General features: G+C 40.4%; 1 protein-coding gene across 2 annotated transcripts; it reads right to left on the bottom strand.

The window, feature by feature from the left end:
* Positions 1-1,733: 1,733 nt before the first annotated feature.
* si:dkey-28n18.9 (sorting nexin-6) lies at positions 1,734-23,028 on the bottom strand. Of its 2 annotated transcripts, none has more exons than XM_046872277.1 (14): positions 23,009-23,028; positions 18,476-18,571; positions 17,840-17,947; positions 16,976-17,045; positions 14,474-14,601; positions 13,111-13,194; positions 12,943-13,017; positions 12,830-12,860; positions 12,621-12,705; positions 11,168-11,207; positions 10,714-10,800; positions 9,985-10,074; positions 4,124-4,189; positions 1,734-2,054 (listed from the first exon to the last, which is right to left on the bottom strand). In XM_046872277.1, the coding sequence occupies exons 1-14, from the start codon at positions 23,009-23,011 to the stop codon at positions 1,914-1,916; spliced, it is 1,104 nt and encodes a 367-aa protein (XP_046728233.1). In that variant the 5' UTR covers positions 23,012-23,028; the 3' UTR covers positions 1,734-1,913. The 2 variants fall into 2 exon arrangements, with proteins under 2 accessions (XP_046728233.1, XP_046728151.1); XM_046872195.1 differs by lacking the exon at positions 23,009-23,028 and adding an exon at positions 21,696-22,050 and having other exon boundaries at positions 1,735-2,054.
* Positions 23,029-23,610: the final 582 nt, after the last annotated feature.

Here is a 23,610-nt window from a genome sequence, read left to right as displayed (position 1 = left end):
GAACCATCTTCTGTCCAATCGGAATCAAGAACGATGCGGTATTAAAAATACAAATATCAAAAACAAACAACAAAAAAAATTCAATTCTTTAAATGTTGATTTGTGCTGTACTGAAAATGATTATTCATATTAGAAGTATTAAAAAGAAATATTTAGCCAGTCGTCATCACCACGCCAAGGTCATGCAGAGGTCGTTTAGGATCATCTGCTGCGTTTGGTTCATTGTTAATCACTTTTGAGCATTGTCTTGATGTTTTAGATGTGTTTGTAAAGTTGTTTTCATTTGATTTGTGTATGTGTGTGTGTGTGTGTGTGTGTGTGTGTGTTACATTACTGTTGTTCTAACTGTCCATGAAAAACACATTTTGTTTATTGAATGTATTTAAATCTAGAAACGCCGTCTTTTCGATATGTAACTAGAACTGAATAGAGAAAAAAACGCTTTAACACTTCCAGACACACCGAAAAATGTTTGTTCATCTGTTTCCACGTAATTCCTCAAACCAGCAGCACCTCGGTGTGTATTAGTCGCCCCTTACAGCAACGTTTTACCTTTGTGTCCACGACTTTTAACTGCCAAAACAGAGTCAGGAGAGTGTTAGCAAGGTTTTGTGTGTGTGTGTGTGTGTGTGTGTGTGTGTGTGTGTGTGTGTGTGTGTGCTGTAGTAAGGCTCAGATTGTCTGGTCAGATATAACATGTCTGCAATAAATTTTTGCTTGTTTGGCAAACAGATTCTGCATTTCAGTATGTTTCTTTTGTTCCCGTCTTTTCATTTGTCTTTATAGACACTATATGGACATAAATCTTTCATTATGATCATCTCGTTCCACATTTAGTCCCTATTTGCTGTTATAACAGTCTCTCTTCAGGGAAGATCCAGATGTTCCGCTAGATTTCTTTTTAGTCAGACTGATGTAGGTAAAGTAAACAGGCCTGGGGTGCAGCCAGTGATCAATTTCATCCCATTAAGGTTGAGGTCAGAGCTCTACAGCAAGAGATCTTCCACTCCAACCCATGTAAAGCATATGTTCATGGAGCTGGCTTAGTGCACAGGGTATCGTCATGCTGGAACAGGTTTCATCTTCTAGTTCAAGTGAAGAGGAATTGATTCTATTGTATTCAAAGACATTGTTAACAATTGTGTGCGTTCAAATCTGTGCTAACGTTTAGTAGAACAGCATACGGCTGGGAAAGTCTGGTGTCTATGTGAAACAATGGAATAATGTTTTCAAACAGTGAAAGGTCTAGACCGGCCAGACTCCCAGACCAGAATTCTTCTACTACAAAGTCATGCTGTTGTAATAGATGCAGTAAGCATTGTGTTGCTCAAATATGCAGGGCCTTCACTGAAAAATACATTTTCTTTATAGAAGCATTTGTTACTCTAAAACCTGTTTATATCATTTAGCAGTGATGGAGCCTTTCCAAATGTTCAAGCTGCCCATTCCACAGTTACTAATGCACTCCCATACTATTAGAGATGCAGCTTTTTAAACTGAGCGCTGATAACAAGCCGGATAGTCCCTCTCCTCTTTAGACCGGAGGACGTGGTGGTGTTCATGATTTCCAAAGTTTTTTTAAATGACCTTATTTTTTCCTTAAAATGGCAAATTTTAAACTTTTCTATGTTCTACTGTGGATTTTGTATTTTTTTTTATTTACATATTACACACTGTCACAACTTTTTTGGAATTGTGATTGTACTATGACAACATGAAAGACCATACCGAATTGTTGAGAGAAAATCTGAGGATTTATTTTTTAGTATTATAAAGTATAATGTTAAAAAAGAAATTCTTTATTTCAGACATGATAATCCAATAATAATAAAAAATAGCTCTCAGACAAATCAACCACTTGTACTGTAGATGTTTAACAGAGAATAGTGGGACATTTTTAAAGACATTGTGTATTAAAGAGGAAATCCTTTCCAAGCCTCCAGGAGCTGAGAGAAGAGAGCGGCGGATTCCTTGGCCGTGTCCAACTGCTTTTCACACCAGTGGGTCAGAAAGCCACGCAAAACACTCACACGTGTTTTATGGTACCAGTCAATCTAAAACATAACCACATCCATCAATCATTTCAATGATTAAAAATCATTAAACTCACACACACATACAAAGTTTTTCTTGTGGTGTCCACATTAACTTCGTGCACTTGACTGATTGGTGAAATAAACCTACCAATAGACGCTTTATGGGCAAAAGTTTGTGGACACCTGATCGTAGATTGCTATGTACTTTTTTGAACATCACATTCCACATTTAGGATACACTGTTATAATAAGCTCCACTTTTCTGGGAAGATGTTCCACAAGATTTTGTGGAGATTTGTGCTCGTTCACAAGGGTGTGAGTAAACTTAGGTAATGATGTAGATGAGGTGAGGAGGCCTGGAGTGCAGTCAGTGTTCATATTCATCCCGAATGTGTTCAGAAGGGTTTGAGTTCTATAGCAGGAGATCTTCCACTCCAACCCATGTACCTTCTTGGAGCTGGCTTTGTGCAACAAGCATTATCATTATCATGCTAGAACAGGATTTTGGTCTTCTGGTTTAAGTTGAGGGAAAATTCCATGCTACCACATCCAAAGACGTTTTATACAATTGTGAACTTTCATCTTTTGTGTAACAGTTTGAGGAAGAACCACATATGTCTGGAAAATTCAGGTGTCCCAAAACTTTGGCCATATAGTGTGTATGTATATGTATATGTGTATATGTATGTATATATATATATATATATATATATATATATATATATATATATATATATATATATATATATAGGCCAATAACGTTCATAAATCAAAACCATCAAAACAGATTTCTGCGCTGTTAAAAGTTATATATTTTTTTTTATTCAGGTGAAAAAAATTACCTCAAACAAGTTCATGGGATGTGTTCACAACTATAACATTTTGAACACAAATAAAGTGGTTATACTGGGAATTTAGAGTTAATGTTTTTTTATTTTGAAAGTTTTTAAATAAAATACCCAAATTATTCTAGTTTAGGGAAAAAAAATACCTCATGTACCTCAGCTTCCTGTCAGTGGTGTTACCACAATGTATGTTGCCTCTTAAAACAATCTTTTTGTCACCACCAGATGTCGCCATTATGTTCTTTTCGTACTTTTTCCCTTGATTATTCATTGTCACCATCAATGTCCAGTTTCCCACTGTGTATTCAATGTCCCCTCCTGTCTCAGTTCTTTATTTACATACATTACATAAATACATTTACATTGCAGACTAGCTACACTGTCCCCTGCCAACACCTTACAGTCTCCAATCTCCTTCAGGTTGCATCTCCTACATAGAACCTGTGTGCACCTTCCTCCACTCTTATACGTCACCCTATGATCCATCTTCTTCTTAAAATAACTATTTACGACAGCCATGTCTATCCTTTTAGCAAAATCTACCACCATCTGCCCTTCCACATTCCTCTCCTTTAGGCCATACCTACCATCACCTCCTCATCACCTCTGTCCCCTTCACCTACATGCCCATTAAAGTCTGCCCCAATCACCAATCTTTTTATTCTTAGGTACACCATCTACCACTTCATCTAACTCACTCCAGAATTGATTCCTTCTCCTCTATCTCACAACCCACTTATAAGCACTGATGACATTTATCATCACCCCTTCAACTTCCAGCTTCACGATCATCACTCTATCAGAAACTCTCTTTACCTCCACTACACTCTTACTGTACTCTTCCATTGGAATCACCCCTACACCATTTCTCTTTCCATCCACACCATGATAGAACAGTTTAAACACCTCCAATGTTCCAGCTCTTACTCCCTTTCCACTTGGTCTCCTGAACACACAACATATCTACCTTTCTCCTCTCCATCATATCAGATACCTCTCTTCCTTTACCAGTCATAGTACCAACATTTATAGTGCCCACCCAAACCTCCACTCTGCTGCACTTCTCCTTTCCCTGCCGTCTCTGTAGACGTCTTCCTTCTCACCTTCGGCCAACAGTAGCCCAATTTCCACCGGTACCCTGTTGGCTAACGATACCTGTGGCGGTTGTTGGCAACCCGGGCCTCGACTGATCCGGACCGATAGCACAAGCTAAATATCTAGATGGTGAAATGAATCCTTTACCTCCTCCTTTGCCACCGACGAGATGAGATTAAACTCCTTCTGTGTCACTTTTTGAACTCCATCCATCTGCAATATCACACAGAGCAGGGTTATAATAGATTTAATAAACTATTAGTTTTCAGGTGTAGTTCATGAATATATTCCAGTCAATAAATACTTAGGATTTCATTTTTTATGTCAAAAATCCAGCACTTCGGTTTTGTATATGGTTTTAGTGCGAGTGTAATGTATTGTGAAGAGCAAAAAACCTTGATATTTGTAAATGTACATGATAAAAAAATATCCAGATGGTCTAATATCTAACAAGCTACTGTACAAAACTCGCAACAAACTCGGTAATGTAGCACTATATAAGGATTTCATTTGACCAAACAAATTAACCAAAAATCTATTGAAAAATGCTCCTTTAGCATGAAGAACGATGGGTTACTTGACGTAATCCCGGGTTCTTTGATAACAGAGTGAGGTGTTTCACTATGGGAATCGCTTTATGCGTGACATACTACGGAAGCTTCAATGACACCACGTCTGTCTTGACAGACAGGTCGACCTGAGATCAGGCTCCGCCTCACCTTATCTCTCAGGTCGGCCCCTTTTAACATCATTGCAGTGAGATTTCTTCCCGTCCCCGTGCAAGGAGGGAAGTGCTGGTGAAACACCTCACTCTGTTATCAAAGAACCCGAGATTACGTCAAGTAACCCATCGTTCTTTTTCTAACTTCAATCTGTGTTTCACTATGGGAGATATAGACCACTCCTGGATTGCACATGATCCCGCTACACCCAATCACATGGGCTCAGGACATCTGGCTCCCAGCACCGCATGTGCTAAGGAAGACTCAGACACATCCAGTCTATAAAACCGCACAAAGGTGTGCGGCGAAGCCCAACCAGCCGCCGCACAAATGTCCTGAACAGAAACTCCCTTAAGTAGGGCCCAAGATGTCGCCATCCCTCTAGTAGAGTGGGCCCTCAGACCCGCAGGTGCCTGAGAACCACTGCATTCGTACGCTAGAGATATAGCCTCCACAATCCAGTGGGACAGCCGCTGTCTCGACAACGGCTTCCTTTTGTGAGGGGTCGCCCATGACACGAACAGCTGGTCAGATTTCCTCAAACCCGCCGTCCTCCTGACATACGTATGGAGGGCCCGCACTGGGCACAAGGAACTCAAACTCTCCTCCTCCTGAGATGAAAACGGAGGAGGGTGGAAAGCCAAAAGTTCCGTAACGGGACATCTATAAGACGAATCCACCACTTTAGGTACAAACGCCAGATTAGGGCGAAAGGAAACCTTCGTGAGACCCGGGGCAAACTGTAAGCAAGATGGACTGACAGACAGGGCTTGCAGCTCACTCACACGCTTAGCAGTCACTAGAGCCACAAGCAGTGCTGTCTTAAAAGAAAGAAATTTTAGCCCTATGCCATCCACCGGCTTGAAGGGGTGGTGAAAAAGGGCCTCCAAAACCAAAGACAGGTCCCACTGGGGCACTAACCGCCGAGACACCGGCCTCATACGGCGTGCACCTTTCATAAACCGACTAATCAAAGGGTGCCGACCCGCAGGTTCGTTACCAAACCCGACATGACACGCAGAGATAGCTGCCAGATACACCTTCAAAGTAAAGAAAGCTCTCCCTTTATCCAGCAAATCCTGGAGAAAGCACAATATGTCTCCCACAAAACACTGGAAAGAGACAATGTTACTACGGCCACACCAGTACTCAAAAACTCGCCATTTATTGTCATAAAGCGTGCGAGTAGACGAGGCCCTAGCATTTTGGATAGTGTGTATAACCGATGGGGGTAAACCTGCCACACTCAAGTTCCACCTCTCACGGGCCAAGCCCAGAGAGCTAACCTGTCCGGGTGCGGATAATAAATCTCCCCGCCCGCCTGGGACAGAAGGTCCCTCCGTGGAGGGAGTGGCCACGGCCGGTCTGACAGCAGCTGAATTATTTCTGTGACCCAGTGCCGCCCAACGTGGAGCTATCAGAATCAGTGACAAGCTGAGTTCCCTGACCCTGGCCAGGGTGGGGGAAATCATGCTCAGTGGAGGGAATGTGTAGAGAAGAACGTTTGGCCACGGGTGAGCTAGCGCATCCACACCCAACGGAGCTTTGTCCCTTAGAGAGAAATACAGAGGACACTGAGCATTTTCTCGTGAGGCGTAGAGATCTACGGCGGCCCAGCCATATTTCTGCCATATCTGCTTCACCACCTGGGTGTGCAGTTTCCATTCCCCATACAGGGGGTTTCCCCTGGACAACAGATCTGCACCCTTGTTCCATATGCCTGGAACATGATTCGCTCTGATAGACAAAAGCCTCGTGTCGCACCACATTATCAGTTTCCTCGCTAACTGATGCAACTGGAGGGAGCGCACACCCCCCTGCCGGTTGATGTATGCGACCACTGTGGAATTGTCGGTTTTCACCAGCACATGACGGCCCTCTATGAAAGCCAGAAAATGTTTCAGCGCCAGAAACCCTGCCAACAACTCCAAGAAGTTTATATGTCTCAGGATCAGCTGTGGAGGCCAAACGCCATTCGCAGCTCTGCCCATTAGGGTCGCGCCCCAGCCCACCAAAGAAGCGTCTGTCGTCATAGTAACCCTCGACGACACCGCCCCAAGGGAATCCCCGACCGAAGAGTCGCGGGGCATCCCCAGTGGTGGAGCGCTAAAACGCACGCATGCGTTATCTTGACCGGCCGATTGAGATGACGTCAGGGACACAAGCACAAGCGCGCGACCCATCTCTGAAAATCTCTCAGCATGAGAAGCCCCAGCCGCACCACAGAAATCACTGAGGCCATTAAGCCGAGCATTCGCAAACATACACGAAACGGGACCATAGTCCCCGCCCAAAAACGGGAGCGACACTGTAAGAGGGATGTGATTCTCCTCTCTGTCAGTGTGATTCGATAGGAGAGTTTATATTGAGCCCTAGATATTCCGCGCACTGCGCGGGGCACAAGCGGCTCTTTTCCCTGTTTATTTTGAAACCCAGGTTGCAGAGATGTGTGACTACGCTCTCCGCATCTCTGATCGTTCGTTCTCTCGACGAGGAGCATACCAGATAATCGTCTATATAAGACAAAATCCGAATCCCGCTGTTTCTCAATGGCAAAAAAGCCGCCTCCACACACTTGCTGAACGTTCTCGGAGCGAGAGACAGTCCGAATATTTTCTGTGTGACGGGTAAACGTCTATGTGAAAATACATGTCTGATAGATCGATCGTCACAAACCAGTCGTTTGGACGGATCGATCGACAGAGTGCTTTGTGTGTCAGCATTCTGAACGAATATTTTCTCAGGTGCATGTTTAACACACGCAAGTCCAAGATCGGACGAAGAGATGTGCTTTCTCCTTTCGGGATCACGAAGTATCGGGAGTAAAAGCCCTGACGGCTCTCCGCCGCCGGAACAACTCTGATTGCCTTTTTGCTCAAAAGAGAGTCGATCTCGGCCGTCAGGACGCGAGCCGACTCTCCTTCGGCCACCGAGATCAACACTCTGTTGAATCTGGGTGGTTTCATTGCGAATTGAAGCCTGTATCCCCGTGAAACCGTGTTTAAAACCCAGGGGTGAACCGCGCATGCGCGCCAGTTGACGAGGCACGCAGAAAGCGGACATCTGCGAACACAACTCTGGTCGCGATCTGATGACGTCACAGCCATGGCCGCGCTGGGCTCCGCCAGCAGAGTGAGCGCGCCCTCCAGCGGTAAAACTAGGGGGTTGCACGCTGAATTCCTGGAATTCTCGCACACTATCGCCCTCGGCTGATCGCCTGGATGCGAAAGTGCCACGTTTATTGAGTTTTCTCTTTTCATTATCTTTTGTGAACACATCGCCCTCAGCCCGTGGCTTGGATGCGATGATGCAATCTTTATTGCGCAATCGTCTGAACTGACGTGCGAATGAACAAATGTCGTGAGTGCTTGGTGACACCGAACATATTCCCTTGTTCCTCGAACCCGAGGAGAAGCTAGGGAGGAAGCCCTTACGGAACCTTGAACCGGGCTGTGTTCCCGTCTCCTTTTCTTCGCCGGCGTAGAAAGGAGAACAGGAGAACATTTGTGTGTCAGGTCGCACGCTTTTTCTTTCGCTCCTCGGGGTGGGGCGGACGGTTTCTAGCCGCCACTGCCACAAACGAATGCTTGCCCCACGGTCCCGAACCATCAGATCTCGGACGTTGACCAGTGTGCTGTCCGCCGAGAGCCGATCTCGCATTCCTCGCGCTCACCGGTCTCCCTCTCGCAGCCGCGGCTGCGGCAAAACCCCGTTGCGCTGGCTGAGGGGGCAGGTTCTGAGACAGCTTGCGAGGCAAACAGAGGTTGAAAGCTTCGTCCTCCTGTTTCCTGAGAGTGCTCCAGCTTGGAGCATCCTTTTGCGGGAAGCTTGCTCTTGAAGGGGCTAGACCAGAAACGAGACATCTCCTTCATGCAAGCCGGCACAGCGGGCAGGAGCTGTCTAGCAGCGGGTTGAGCAGGCGGCAGCCTTTTCCCGTCGTAAAAGTTCTCTCACAGCTCCCTCCGCGTCCTGGGCCGCGGGCCAGGCTAGGCCTAGCTTAGCTGCAGCTCGCTTGCATACCTCATGCAGGTTACCTTCGGCCTGTGAGGTCGCGTCGCCTGCGCTCTGGGGTCTTGACTGTTGGGCGGGGAAGGGACCGCTGTCGTCCTCATCCTCGTCCTCCATGTCCAGGTGGAGGAGGTCAGAGTTCGCATCGGTCGTTCCTCATCCTCCGCGAGGAGGTTATCAAACAGAGGCGGCATGACCGGCGATTCGGCCTCCATCAGTTCCGCCCAGCTCGTGGAAGCTCATGGCTGATGCTCGACGGCCGTGGACCTCGCGGCAGCGCCAGACAGGCACGGGTCCTGTTGGTTAGCCACCGCCACTCTCAGCCGTCTCTCCAAGTGTTTCACCGGCATCAACGCGCAGTGAGCGCATGCTTGCGGGTCCGCGAGCAACGTTTGAGCATGCTTCGGGCCCATGCACGTGATGCACATCGGGTGGGGGTCCCTGCCCGAGATGGTCGCTCCACATGATGATGGACACGGGCGGGATGCAGCCTCCCTGATCTTCGACTCATTCCCTTTGGTGGGGGGATGACCGTCGACATGGCTGAGTACGGAGAAACGAGACTCGTCACAACACGTTAGTCTTTTCGATGTTCGCAGGGTATTTAGCCCTCCAAAAAGCTTCGCCTCCATGTTTGACTGTGGGGGTGGGGCAGTCCGATCACATCTTCTCTCCTGTTCTCTGTCTAACCGATTCACCGTCTAATTTATATATATTGGCAGAAACTGCAGGCACTCAATTGTACTTTAGATGGCGCTATAATGCAATTTTGCTTTCACTTGAACTTGGAAACCCGGAACTGTTCCAGCATCGCCATGTGCACAAAGGGAGCTCCTTAAAGATCTGGTTTACATGGTTTGGAGAAGAAGATTTTGAGTGGCCTGCTATAGAGTTTTGATCTCATTCCTACTGGACACCTTTGGGATAAATTAGAATGCTGACTGCACCCCAGACCTCTTCACCTACATCAGTACCTGCATTAACATACATTCTTGTGGCTCAATGAGCACAAATCTCCACATGCACACTTCAAAATCTAGTGAAACATCTTCCCAGGAGAGTGGAGGAACAGCAAATAGGGACTAAATGTATAATGGGATGTTCACATATCAATATTATGCTTGACATTTGTCCATATAGTGTATTTTATGTCACTTGAGAAGATTCAGGACCTCAAATTTGCTTATCATAGTTTCAACATATATTCCAAGTTCCAGTCAGTTTCTAAATTGCATTAAAAGAGACTTAACTAAACATTGTGTATTTTGTTATACTTACGATTGCTTTCTTGTTGGATTTGGCTTTTTCTGCAGTCTTAATAATGTTCTCCAGTTCCACTAGTTTACAAGTTCTCCTGAACAACATCTCCTACAAAAAACACAAATCCCACACAGCTTGAACAAAAATAAAATCTTAAATGGATTTATACAAGAGGGTTTTAGTGTCACGTTTTTAAAAAAAAGAAAAGAAAAGAAAACTCAGATCATGAGAATAATCTTAGACACAGAACTTTAGCCGGCGCTTTTACAACTTTATAGTTAATTTTTTACTTTATACTATTTATACTTTATTCTCGTAATTAAAATTGTATTCTCGTATCGCTCTGTATTTATAATTTCGTAGTATTTGATTGCGTGGTACTAAAACGCGGTCTTAGATTTCAATTCAAACCCTCTAGAAATAGTTTTGCACTTAAATGTCCACTGGGTCTGAATTCTGCATTCTGATTGGTCAAAAACGTATCCTATTTATATACTAGTAGAGGTTTGCTTTTAAATTACTGAGATGGTTTCAAAAGCAAAATGGTTTCTATTGCTGAGATAGTTTCTATGTCAAGCATTTACAAGATGGACTTTTCAAGAATTTTCAAGACAAATCAAAACATTTGTTACGTTTCTTCCTTTAAAAAAAGTTTGCATTTTCTTTCCTGTAAAATCGCAGAAATCACACAGTGCGTTACTTTTATATATACAATATATCATGGCAAATTCACTGACAGACACATACTTTCTTTGCCTCCTGGTAGCGAGACTCGAAATCCAAACCCAAGCCCAGGGTGCACACGTCGTTCTCCGACACATTGTCGAGATTCCTCTAGAAAACAAAAGACATTAAGACATGAAGTGTTGATCGATAAAAAAATCCTGGATGCTTGTGAGTCTCTGTTTTACATGTAGTTCGAATTTGCTGACAGAATAAAAGCTTTCGCTCTACATCTGATGATCTGATGGTCCTTTTCTTCGCTTGACCCGGGGCTTAAAGCAATGAAATGACTACAAAAAATACTAGTATACTTTAATTACATTTAATTATACTTTAATTACTATATTGTACGCGTCAATCTGGGTTGATTTTAACCATGAAACAGGTGTAGCACTGCAGAAACACACATCTCCAAAATCTAATGGAACATCTTCCCAGAAAATTCACACAATTGTATAGATATCAAATGCTTCCTTACTTTCACTGCATCCATTATATCAGACAGCTTCACACAAATCCTGAGTGAGAAAAGAGAAAAGATCTGTGACTTTAATACACTGTATATAATGTCTTGTTTTTTTTGTTTTTTTTTAGGATTTTTTTACACAGATTTCAAGACATTAATGTTTTTTATTTTATTAACATCACAATCTGCTTTTGCTTATTAAACAATATAAAAATGCAAGTTTTAAGATTAAATCTCTGCTGTGGCCAAGTGTATGGTTTCTAAATTCGGAATAATAATAAAAAGGTTATTGTGAGAAAAAAAGTCTGAATTGTGAGATATGAATCTAACTTTATAACTCTCAATTTCGCGTTTATAACTCATTTGTGACATTTTCTGGCAAAGCACATAATAGGCTTTCATATCTATTATGACATACGCAAATCGTAAAGGATTATCATGACGAAGAGTGAACATGGAAGCCTGTTTCCGCCACTGAATAATAATAATAATAATAATAATAATAATAATAATAATAATAATTATTATTATTTTTTCATGTTTAATTCTGCGGCGGAAACTATAGGCCAAAAGACGTCTCCCTGCTGGGCATTTCTTTCAACTCAGCCACATTTCACTCACTTCCCAGAGAATTGCAGGTTAAATGTGTGATGGGAGAAGAAAAGAGAGTCCATCCAGGATTTCTCCAAGTTATTTATTTATTTTTATTTCTTTTATGTGCAACCAACATTTTTTTCTATTTTTTTTTCAACCATTTGATATTTTCTTTAAATTTTTATTTACTATTGTATTCTCCATTCCACTTTATTTTATTCTATGCTTTATACTGTAAATTCTAGTTTATTCCTTTATTCATCAACTTTTTTCATTTTATGGAGCCACCATGAAGGAGGAAAAAAAGGAAGGCGAAGGATTCAGGATTCACACTTTTACTGTTTTTTTTTTTAATAGAGTTTGTTAGTTCCCTGGTTGTTCATCCATTTTCAGAAATTATAATTCTGTGTTTTACTCTGTTGCCAATTGAAGGTTCACCTTTGACCTGTTTAAGAGAACTGGGTGATTATTGGTTGATCTGATGCCTTTCACTTGCCTTCATTTGTGACATTCGAGATTCATCTGCACAATTCATCAATTCAACACATTTACTAAAAAAAAAATTTATAATTTAACAGAAATTTAAGCCTGACAGATTTTAACAACTGGTTTAACCAAACAACTGATAATGTAGGAAACAGCAGACACTTGTACACAATCCAATAAATGAATGTGCAAAAGTATTCGCAATTTGATCAACGCAACTAGAAATCGCTTTTACGATGTGCACAAGTGACGACATGGTGTGGAGGTCGAACAAGTAGTTTTGTGAATTTCATTTCTCATCTGAGAAAAAGCTCGAAAGCAACTAAGAAAAACTCAGATTTGGTCTGATCAGCGTCTCGTTCAGGCTCAGTGTGAACACACTCACTTGGAGAAGGCCATGGCAGATGGATTGTCCTGAGTTACACAGAGATGTAACGAAGTGGAGAAATGGCCACATGCCAAAGCAAGCCCTACAAACACACACACACACACACACACACACACACACACACACACACGCACAAAAATATACTGCACTGCACTACTGAAACTATATCATACGTCATGTTACGCAAAAGGAAGTTCGAGTCTTACTCTGCTTCGTCAGCACAACCTCCAGGAATTTCTAGAAGAAATCACATGACATGAAATACTGCTAAAAAAGACTAATCAATAATAAAAAAGAAGAAAAAAAAGAAAGGCCGAACCTCTGTTGTAGCTTTAAACAATGCAGTCAAGTGCATGTTGCTTTCTCTCTCATTGTGAAAAAACTCGTCCACATCCTGTTGAATGATAGAATAATAACACACACATATTGTGGGTTTAATCACACAACCAGGACATGGTGCATATTCTTTTACACCACAGATACACACCTTGTGACCTTCCTTCCTCATTTCCTCCATGGCATGACTGAGGCGGTCGAAGATGCCCTTTTTGCTGCGTTGTTTACTAGACGACTGTGGGACGGTGAGACATATAGTGCATATAATATATAATATACATTGTATATTTTCCTCATATTATATCTGCATTTGATAATAAAGGTTGGCTTTTAAAGTAAAATTTCCTCTTAGTTATCAATAGAGGTTGAGGCACAGATAGTTGATTGCTGGGTTGCTGGCAAAAATCCATACTGATAGTTTTTCCGGGTTCTTGTCATCTGCCATTACGAGAGCAGCCTCTAGAGGCGAATCACTGACACCACATGCGATTTGTTGTCTGCTGCATGAAGAGCTATATTATATTTATTATTTATATAATTACATTTATTCATTAATATATTCATATTTATTTCCTTGAGCATATCTTTTAGTACTTTTTTTTTACTGTAATAAAGTTCAGTACTATTTTACATGGAGTGTTTTTTTTCATTTTTTATCCAGTATCCATTTTAAAAGCTATGTGTTGATTAATCAGTTTTATCAGTAAAATCGATCTAGTTATTAACATAATATAATTATTTGTTGGATTCAACTACAAATTATATGCACAAGTTAGTAAATCGATGAGTATGAAAAAATTTCATTATGATAGTAATAAATCTCTTTTAATAGATGATTTATTTATAAAAAAGTAATGCTAATTTGTCTGTATGGTGCAGAACAAAATAATAATAAATATATTTAATATCATAATAAAGTCTCCACAATAATTCTGGAAATCACTCCGGCCCATGTTGTTTTCTGTTACAGACCGAACTGGTTCACATAAAAGAAAGGAAAATGTATGGCCCTTACAAAAAAAATGGCCCCTGATTTGGCTCTATTTCAAGCATTTAATCTAGATTTCACACTATATAAACTATAGCAACAGTGTGTTGGGATTCCTGACTTTGATTTCCAGCCATATGTTATCATTCCCTAAATCTGAAATTAAACATTTGTATAAAAAGTCTTTGGATTTTCCCCTCAATTGAAATAGAAGACCCGAACCTGTTTCACCATGTGCAAATCCAGCTCCAAGAACATATCCTTTACATGGTTCGAGTGGAAGATCTCCTGCTACAGGGCTCCAGTCCTATTAATCACCTTTGGGATGAATGTGTATGCTTACTGCACCCCAGGCCTCCTCACCTCACCTACATTATTACCTTTACCTACACCCTGGTGGCTGAATGAACACAAATCTCCACAAAATCTAGTGGAACATCTTCCCAGAACAGTGTGACTGTCCATATAGAGTATTAAATTCAGATTCTGGATGTTTCCCAGATATGTTGTGATTAAAATGCTGTACCTCTGTGCTGCTGAGGAAGCTGTGAAGCAGTTTGCTCTTTCCCAGGATGCTGTGTGCTGCCACCTGCTGCAGGTAGAACTCTAAAGCCCTACAGTAGAGCTGCCAGTTATTGCCCAGAGCCAAGAAGCCTACACACACACACACACACACACACACACACACACACACACACACACACACACAAAGAGATTTACAAAAGATACCACCACAATATGAGCTGTATATCAGTTGTATGTTTAAGAAATATACACCACAGTGCTACTGAATTCTGGATTCTGATTGGTGGAGAAGGTATTGATTCATTTTCTATCACAGCATCTCTGTAATAATCCAGGGCTAGTGATGAGGTGGTACATGACGCCTCAGCCACATTATCACTCATTATCAAATTAAATGAATGTTTGTATGTATGCATTTATTTATTATTTTAAATTAATGTATTATTTATTTATTTTGCACAATAAATCAAATATATAGTATGAAAAAAACAAGACAAAAAAGTAAAATCCATATGCTGTACAGGGAAAGACAGAAAACCCAAAAGAGCTTAATCAAAAGCTAATGAACTAAACTAGTGAAATTAAGTTTAAAAAAAAAAGTAATTAGCATAATATGTTAATGTAAATGACTGCAAACTAATTTAAGGTTTAAAAAACCTATATAAAATATAACCTGTATAAAATACAATATATATATATATATATATATATATATATATATATATATATATATATATATATATATATATATATATATAATAAATAAAATGCAGGAAAAATATTATAAAGAAACACTAAGATGATCCTTTGTACATCTTTTGAAGCACGTTAAAGAAAAAAATTCGCTAGATGGATAGAAGGATTTTAGAAATCTGAAAATGTATTGGTTACATGACAGTGAACTTGCTTATTTCCTTTAAAACACGTTCTAAATCGCTCTGGAATGTCGCTTGGATATTTCTTATACATGAAAACACAAAATTAAAAAACTTTTAATATCATAAAAAGTCAAAGACCAAGTAGAAGGAAAGTATGGAAAAAAGAAGGAGATGAAGTATATGCATTTAATTAGGTTGTAAGCCGAAAAAAAACGATTGTGAAAGATAAAGATTTTTTGAATCAACCTGTTCCCTCCAACTCAAAGTCTCATTAAGAAAAAGTCTAAAAAACATTTATTTGACGCTTGAGGCACTTCAATAGACTCAATTGTAAAAAAAATGTGTATAGATTCTTAGGGAATAATTTACCACAAAAAATAGAGAATTTTGAAAAAAATATTTATAGATAATTTATTTGATCACATCAGTTTGCATAAGCAATTAGACCAGGGATGGGCAAACTTTTTGACTCACGGGCCACAATGGGTTCTAAAATTTGACAGAGGGGCCGGGTCTCATATATATATATATATATATATATATATATATATATATATATATATATATATATATATATATAAAACATTAGAGATTTGGCAAATTCAGTTTCATCAAGTGCCAAAAGATCAACAATTTGTTTATCTTTTATTGTTCAGTTCAGTTTCAGTAGGAAGTGTTGTTGAACTCCTTATTTTGCCAGTTCATGAAAGTCTGGAGTAAGTTTTGTTGTGGCAATTCTCAGGATAGATCCGAGGTGTTTGTCAGAAACTGTCGCAGTTTTTATAGAGTATCAGATTAAGCTCTCTTAAGAGAAGAAGAGAGTATTGCACGCGAACAACGTCAATGTAGCTGAAGTGCGACATCTTTATGGGAAACGTGGGCATTACAGGGGAAAGGTAAATTGAACAATGTTTACCCGTACCTATTTTAATAGAATTTGGTCACGTTCGGCGGGCCGTAGTTTGCCCATGTATGAATTAGACCATGATTTGCCCTCTTGATTAATAGATCAAATTTTAATTGTGGTTATTACCTTACACCATGATCACTTCCCAGCATTGACCAATTACAGCTGGTGTTGATGTTTGCAAAGCAGCACCCAGAGATAATGCAGCGCTATCAGATTACAATTAATTACATGAGTTTTAATTGGTGTGTCTTCATAACTGTGATCAAACTGACTGCGACTTCCAGCCAATCAGAATCGAGTATTCAGACAGCACACATGCGATATGGACAAAAAATGTTTGTAGACACGTGACTATAAGATTGGTATGTGCTTCTTTATGCACATCCAAGTCCACATCTATTCTCCGTTTGCTCTTATAATAAGCTCCACTTTTCTGAGAAGATGTTTCACTAGATTTTGTGTAGATTTCATTCATTGTGGCTAGAATTTAGAATTCCTGCACACACGCCCCGTACCAGCCTGTAGATGAAAATATTATTAAAATAAAACTGGTACAGGGAATACAAAAAGCAGGAGAATCCTCCATTATACCACTCAGTTGAAGAGACTCCTTCCAATCAGAATTTTCCCCTTGTTTATTCAGTCACTCAGCCACCAACAGGTGATTTGTTGTCCGGCTGGTGATGTTTTATTCCTTTGGGTGGATCAGACGTACCCAGCTGCTTTAGTGCTTTAGTCTGAGTGTGTGAGCTGGGAGGCAGAGGTTTGGCTGGCAGAGGAGGAAACTGTGGGGGGGAAACAGAAAAATGATCACATCTCAAATCTTTATGGCCTTTTTTTTTTATTTATTTTAGGAAATGTTATAAAAATCAGACCTAGGTGATGCATTTAAACAGGAATTGCCCAATTTATTAAACAAAAAAGAATTAACACTAAAAAGGAAATAATCTTTTGATCATTCTGTTCTTTCACTAACAGGCCTTTGTAAAAAAAAAAAAAAGATTACAGTATCTCACAAAAGTAAGTGCACCCCTTACATTTCAGTAATCACTATAATGTATCTTCTCAAGGGACAATAATATAGAAATGAAACTCAGATATATTTTAGAGTAGTCAATGTGCAGCTTGTATAGCAGGACATGTGGCTTTGCATGTTTACATGACCTGCAACTGTTATCACTTAGTGTGTATTTATTTTGGTTGCCAGTTATTTAGACAATAATGTCTGTATATTGAGTTATTTTTAGAGGACAGTAAATCTGTACTGATATACAAGCTGCACAATGATTACTCTAAAATATACTTTTTATTTCTATAGTAATGTCCCTTTAGAACATTTAATAAAATGGTTGTTGAAATCTGAGGGGTTCTTTGAGATGCAGCTCTACCTCTGCCATGTTAATCTGTATTCTTTGTGACTTTCAGTGATGCATCGTGATACAAACGCCGACTCGTATCTGATGCACACTTGTTTAAATTGATGCATCACATCGTAAACTTTTATGCCGTTGCACCGATGAGAATCAGTAAATCTTACCATTCCTAAAGTACATATTAAATAATAAATGATGTCACGCACTATCACGCCGTAGAGTCCCTCCACGTCGTCCTGAGAGAATAGGCTCTGCTGCAGCCACTCAAAGTCATCATACGTCCTGAAGACGCAGATCCCGTTCCTGCTGCTCAGCTGGAAAAGCATTTGGAAAAAAGAGGCAATTAAAACACTGTGTTTTTTAACAAATATGGACCAAATTTTGTGGACATCTGACTATAAAATCAGTTTGTCCATTTTTTTGTCATGGATTTCCATGGGGGGTGTTTCACTAGATTTTGGAGTGTGTTTGTGGGGATTTGTGGAGATTCATTGTCACAAGGGTGTTAGTAAAGTCAGGTACTGATGTAGATGAGTTGAGGAGGACTGAGGTGCAGTCAGGGTGGAAAATCCTTCCCAAATGTGTTTAATAGGGTTGGAGCTCTATAGCAGGAGATCTTCCACACACATCCAAACCATGTAAAGCAGCATCGTCATGCTGGAACAGGTTTGGGTCTCCTAGTTCAAGTGAAGGGAAAATTGCATGCTACCAAATGTATTTAAAGACGTCCAAATCTGTGGTAAAAGTTTGGTTGAAGAACCACATACGACTGGAAAAGTCAGAGGTCCTGATATGTTTGTCCCTATAGGGTATGTAAACTAGACATAAAGTGACCAGCTGACCTTCTGGGACGTGACGGCGAAGGTCAGCGTGTCTCCGTCCTGCGTCACATCAGCGATCACGATGCTGTTAGCGTTCACCTTCGCCGCAGATTCGTCCTACAGGCATCCAATGATGTATACAAAAAAAATAAAAAATACAAATTATATATGTATATTACAGGTGCAACTTAATAAATTAGAATATCATTAAAAAATTTGTTTAATTTTAGTAATTCTATACAAAAAGTGAAACTGGTAAATTATATAGATTCATCACACACACACACTGATATAATTCAAGTGTTTATTTCTTTTCATTTGGATCATTTTGGCTTATAGCTAATGAAAACCCAAAATCCAGTATCTCAGAAAATTCGGATATACTGAGGAAAAAGTTCAATATTGGAGACTCGTGGTGTCGCACTCTAATCAGCTCAATAAATCCAAACACCTGCAAATGTTTCCTGAGGCTTTAAATGATGTCTCAGTCTAGTTCAGGCTACACAATCATGGGGAAAAACTGCTGACTTGACAGTTGTCCAGAAGATGATCATTGACACCCTGCACATGGAGGGTAAGAGACAAAAGGTCATCGCTAAAGAAGCTGCTGTTCACAGACTGCTGTATCTAAGCACATTAATGGAAAGTTGAATGGAAGGAAAAAAGGTGGTAGAAAAAGGTAAAACGAAGCCCATTTAAGAATTTGTGGAGATTCACAAAGAGTGGACTGCAGCTGGAGTCAGTGCTTCAAGAGCCTCCACACACAGACGTCTCCATGGGCTACAACTGACGCATTCCTCGTGTCGAACAGCTCCTTAACCAGAGACAACGTCAGAGGTGTCTCACCTGGGCAAAGGACAAAAAGGACTGGACTGTTGCTCAGTGGGCCAAAGTCGTCTTTTTAGAATAAAAGAAAATAAAATTTTGCATTTTATTTGGAAATCAAGGTCCCAGAGTCTGGAAGAGGAGAGGAGATGAACAGAATCCATGTTGCTTGAAGTCCAGTGTAAAGTTTGCACAGTCAGTGGTGGTTTGGGGAGTCATGTGATCTGCTGGTGTTTGTCCACTGTGTGTTTTATCAAGTCCAAGGTCAGCTTCATGCTTCTTTCTGTTGACCAGCTTTATGAAGATGCTGATTTCAACTTCCAGCAGGATTTGGCACCTGCCCACACTGCTAAAAGCACCACAAGTTAGTTAAATGACCATGGTGTTGGTGTGCTTGACTGGCCAGCAAACTCACCAGACCTGAACCATTTAGAGAATCTATGAGGTATTGTCAAGAGAAAAATGAGAAACAAGAGACTAAAAAAATGCAGATGAGCTGAAGGCCACTGTCAAAGAAACCTGGGCTTCCACACCACCGCAGCAGTGCCACAGACTGATCACCTCCATGCCACACTGAACTGAGGCAGTAATTAACGCAAAAGCAGCCCCTACCAAGTATTGAGTACATATACAGTAAATCAACATACTTTCCAGAAGACCAACAATTCACTAAAAATATCTTTTGACTGGTTTTAAGAAGAACTCTAATTTTAAATGTGAATTAGTGGATTTTTGTAAATGTGAGCCAAAATCATCAAAATTAAAAGAAATAAACACATATATAAAAAATATATCAGTCTGTGTGATAAATCTATATAATATACCAGTTTCAACTTTCTGTATTGAATTACTGAAATAAATCTACTTTTCCATGATATTCTCATTTATTGAGGTGCACCTGTATATATATATATATATATATATATATATATATATATATATATATATATATATACACACACACACACACACACACACACACACACACACACACACACACACACACACACACACATTTAACTACATAAATGGGACATGCAGTAAAGCCAGATCCAGAATTATTGGCACCCTCAACAGCACATGTGATCACAGAGGACAATATATATTTTCTTTATATTTAATGTACAGGTTCTGTATTGTTCTTTATAAACGTTTTCTGAAAGCACTGGCTTGAAAAGTATTGGCATCCCTGAAGCTGAATATGTTCTGTAATGTCTAACAAGAATTAAGACATTTCTAAAAAATTCTCCAATATCTTTTTTAGTTTAAAATGAAGGATATGAGTGAAAGACGGCTGGTTTTGCCTTCTTTCCTTCTTCAATTTGGTATTCAGGGTCTGTTTCCACAAACAAAGCTTCCCTGTGTTACACATTCAGAGCTCTCATTACTTAAAGGTGGCGGTGTGCGCACACACACACACACACACACACACACACACACACACACACACACACAGTTCAAAGTAAACCTTCACATCCATACTTTTTATGCACATAAAGTAAATCGTCACTCACTCTCTCTCTCTCTCTCTCTCTCTCACACACACACACACACACACACACACACACACACACACCCACAATGTTTATAGTAAACACTCTAGTAAACACACTTTCTCCCTCACACACACACACTTCACACTTACAAAGTAAACTTTACAGTAAACTCACTCAGTTAATGTTCACAAAGTAAATTCTCTCACACACACTCTTAAAATCCCTCTCTTACACACACACGCACACTCTTACAGCTTTGAATCAGTTATTTCCAGTTGATCCCTGTAGTAAACACACTTCCTGTAAATCATTTTTATTAATCAAGCATCATTCACTTCTTCACTCTCCTCCCACTTCCTTTTCCCACAGGAAGTGCAGAGTACTCAGGAGAGTAGAGGACGCAGAGTCAACCTGGCAACCTTCATTTTTTCTTTTTAGAGTGCTATCTGCCCTCTTCCACATACATCAGCTTAGAGATACACTTAAGTGCTTAGTGGCTACAGGCCCCGCCCATTCACAATGATTCTCAGCTGTGGTTGGCTGGTTTACTAGACTTTAAAGTCGGTTTCTAGAATTTTAAGTGGAACTGTATGTCGTGGAATCATACATGTGCGATCTTTTACTTAGTCAAAAACTTTTTTTTTTTTTGTTGTTTTTTTGCAGGTGCAGCAAATCCTGAAAAAGAAAACGTCTAGACGAGTCATTATTTAGTTTCACCCGATCTCCCAAAGGGTGCCAATAATTAAAGGTGCCTACTGTAAACAAAACAAGTACAATTTAAAAAAACAAACAAATCAATAAATAAAATAAATAAAATTGTCATGAGTATTATTTAGATTTTTTTTTCATTATAATTATACAGCAGCACAAACACACTTCACACAAAGATCATGTGACTACATCGAGTAGGAATCACTCACCATCATCAGCAGAAAAGTTGAGAGAGCTGAGCAACTCCTGACAAAACGTTTCTCAGAAACACACACACACCGAACGCAACACTCGTGTCGTTTACGTGCCGACTGAACGATTCCTCTTCACATCTTCTCGTAGAATTTCTTATGACTCTCTTTTACACCTCTCTTTCTGTCACTCTAACACACACACACACACACACACACACACACACACACACACAAAAACTGCCCGCATGCATAAAGCAGGATATCCTGTAAGTCGAAGGTCACAGCAGTCCCGTGATCGACTGCTGGCTTCGTAAACACTGATCTTGATGATTTTAAAGTAGGAATGAGTGTCAGTGACCTGTGTGTGTGTGTGTGTGTGTGTGTTAAAGAAAGAAAGAAAATTAGTGTATGTACTTATTTATTTTAAGTACACACACACACACACACACACACACACACACAGGTTAACTATAACCACTGAGTGTCAGGTGCTTCTTCTTAACAATGGACAAAGTACTGAAATACCCGTCTATCCTTAACACACATGCGCGCACACACACACACACACACACACACACACACACACACACACACACACACCCTTCATGCTCAGTGTAAAGTTTTAGACTCTTTCTCACACACCCTTATTTGTTATATTTACTCACACACACTAAAATACACAATTACTAATTCTCACATGCACTTGCACATGCAGCTCTCCTACACACACACACACAACTCTCTCTCCTCTCTATTACACACACACACACACACTCCCTCTCCCCTCACACACACATACACAAAAATTAGAAAACTCTCTCTTTACACACACACACTCACACACATGCACTCACTTCCTCTCGCTCACTCCCTCTTTCACTCACTCACACACACACACACACACACACACACACACACACACACACACACTTTGAAAGCTCCCCACACACACACACACACACACACACACACACACACACACACTTCAATCAATCAGTTGAATCAATCAGTTTAGTCCTATTTTTCTTTATGAAAATCCAGATCCACACTGCCACAGGAAAAAGCGATGCAGGAAAAGTTATCATGAGGAAGAAACCTCGAGAGAAACCAGACTCTTTCTGGTGACACCAGAGAGAAGATCCTAAATAATGACTCTTCTACTGTACTGTACTGTACTCTACAAAGCCAAAGTGTGCTGTGTTGAAAGGATGCTTTGTGTGCGAAGCTGAGATCTGAACTTCTACTTCCTGCTGACTTGATCAGTCAGTCATGCTTCTGCTTTTTCTATCACACTCTCCAAACTCCTTCATCAAGAGTAACATGCTTACCATAGCCTTCAAATTCGATATGACTGGACATCGTGTCCCTCAAAGAGAACGAGCTGCATTCAATCAACTTGGAAGCTGGAAAAAGACTGAGAGATGGTGTCCAACTGAGAAAAATAAAAGTCAGGGACATGAGGAATGTGGAATGAGGAGACACTTCTTCACAGACATTTAACCCATCGGGACCAGGATTCTGTTTGTCCGTCAGTCACATTGCTGCTAATTTACATATTTATTGGAACAACAGGAAAGATTGGCGAGATCGTGTAGTAGCTGTGGTCTTGAAGGTCAAGGGAAAGGGATGTCATAATTTCTCTCCCGTCAATCAGATGGACATCTTTAAGCTCATGTATGTGGAGAGATACCCCAAGCAAGTAGTAGTAGACTTTTTACTATCATCGGTTTTGCCAATTAATCTGCACCGTTATTTTATTGCTGGAACGAATAAATCCATACCAATAGTTTTTCCGGGTTGCGTTATACAGCACGAGAGTGGCCTCTAGAGGTGAATCACTGAAGCCCTGTGATGTTTGTTCAGGTATATATTTAATTCATTTTGGATGTAACCATTTTTATTTGAAGTGATTTTTGTTTCAGTTTAAATG

This window comes from Silurus meridionalis, chromosome 1 (genome assembly GCF_014805685.1).
Source record: "Silurus meridionalis isolate SWU-2019-XX chromosome 1, ASM1480568v1, whole genome shotgun sequence".
In the NCBI taxonomy this organism is placed as follows: domain Eukaryota; kingdom Metazoa; phylum Chordata; class Actinopteri; order Siluriformes; family Siluridae; genus Silurus; species Silurus meridionalis.
Note: the sequence above shows the minus strand (reverse complement) of the source record. Positions and strands in the feature narration are given on the sequence as shown.

Bases quoted from the DNA above. Each gene is read 5' to 3' on its own strand.
- si:dkey-28n18.9 (XM_046872195.1), bottom strand. The intron at 17,948-18,475 runs GTCAGCTGGTCA...ATGCTTTTCCAG, and splicing joins TCGCCGTCACGTCCCAGAAG to CTGAGCAGCAGGAACGGGAT. The intron at 10,801-11,167 runs GTAAGGAAGCAT...TTTGTTTTCTAG, and splicing joins ATATAATGGATGCAGTGAAA to AGGAATCTCGACAATGTGTC.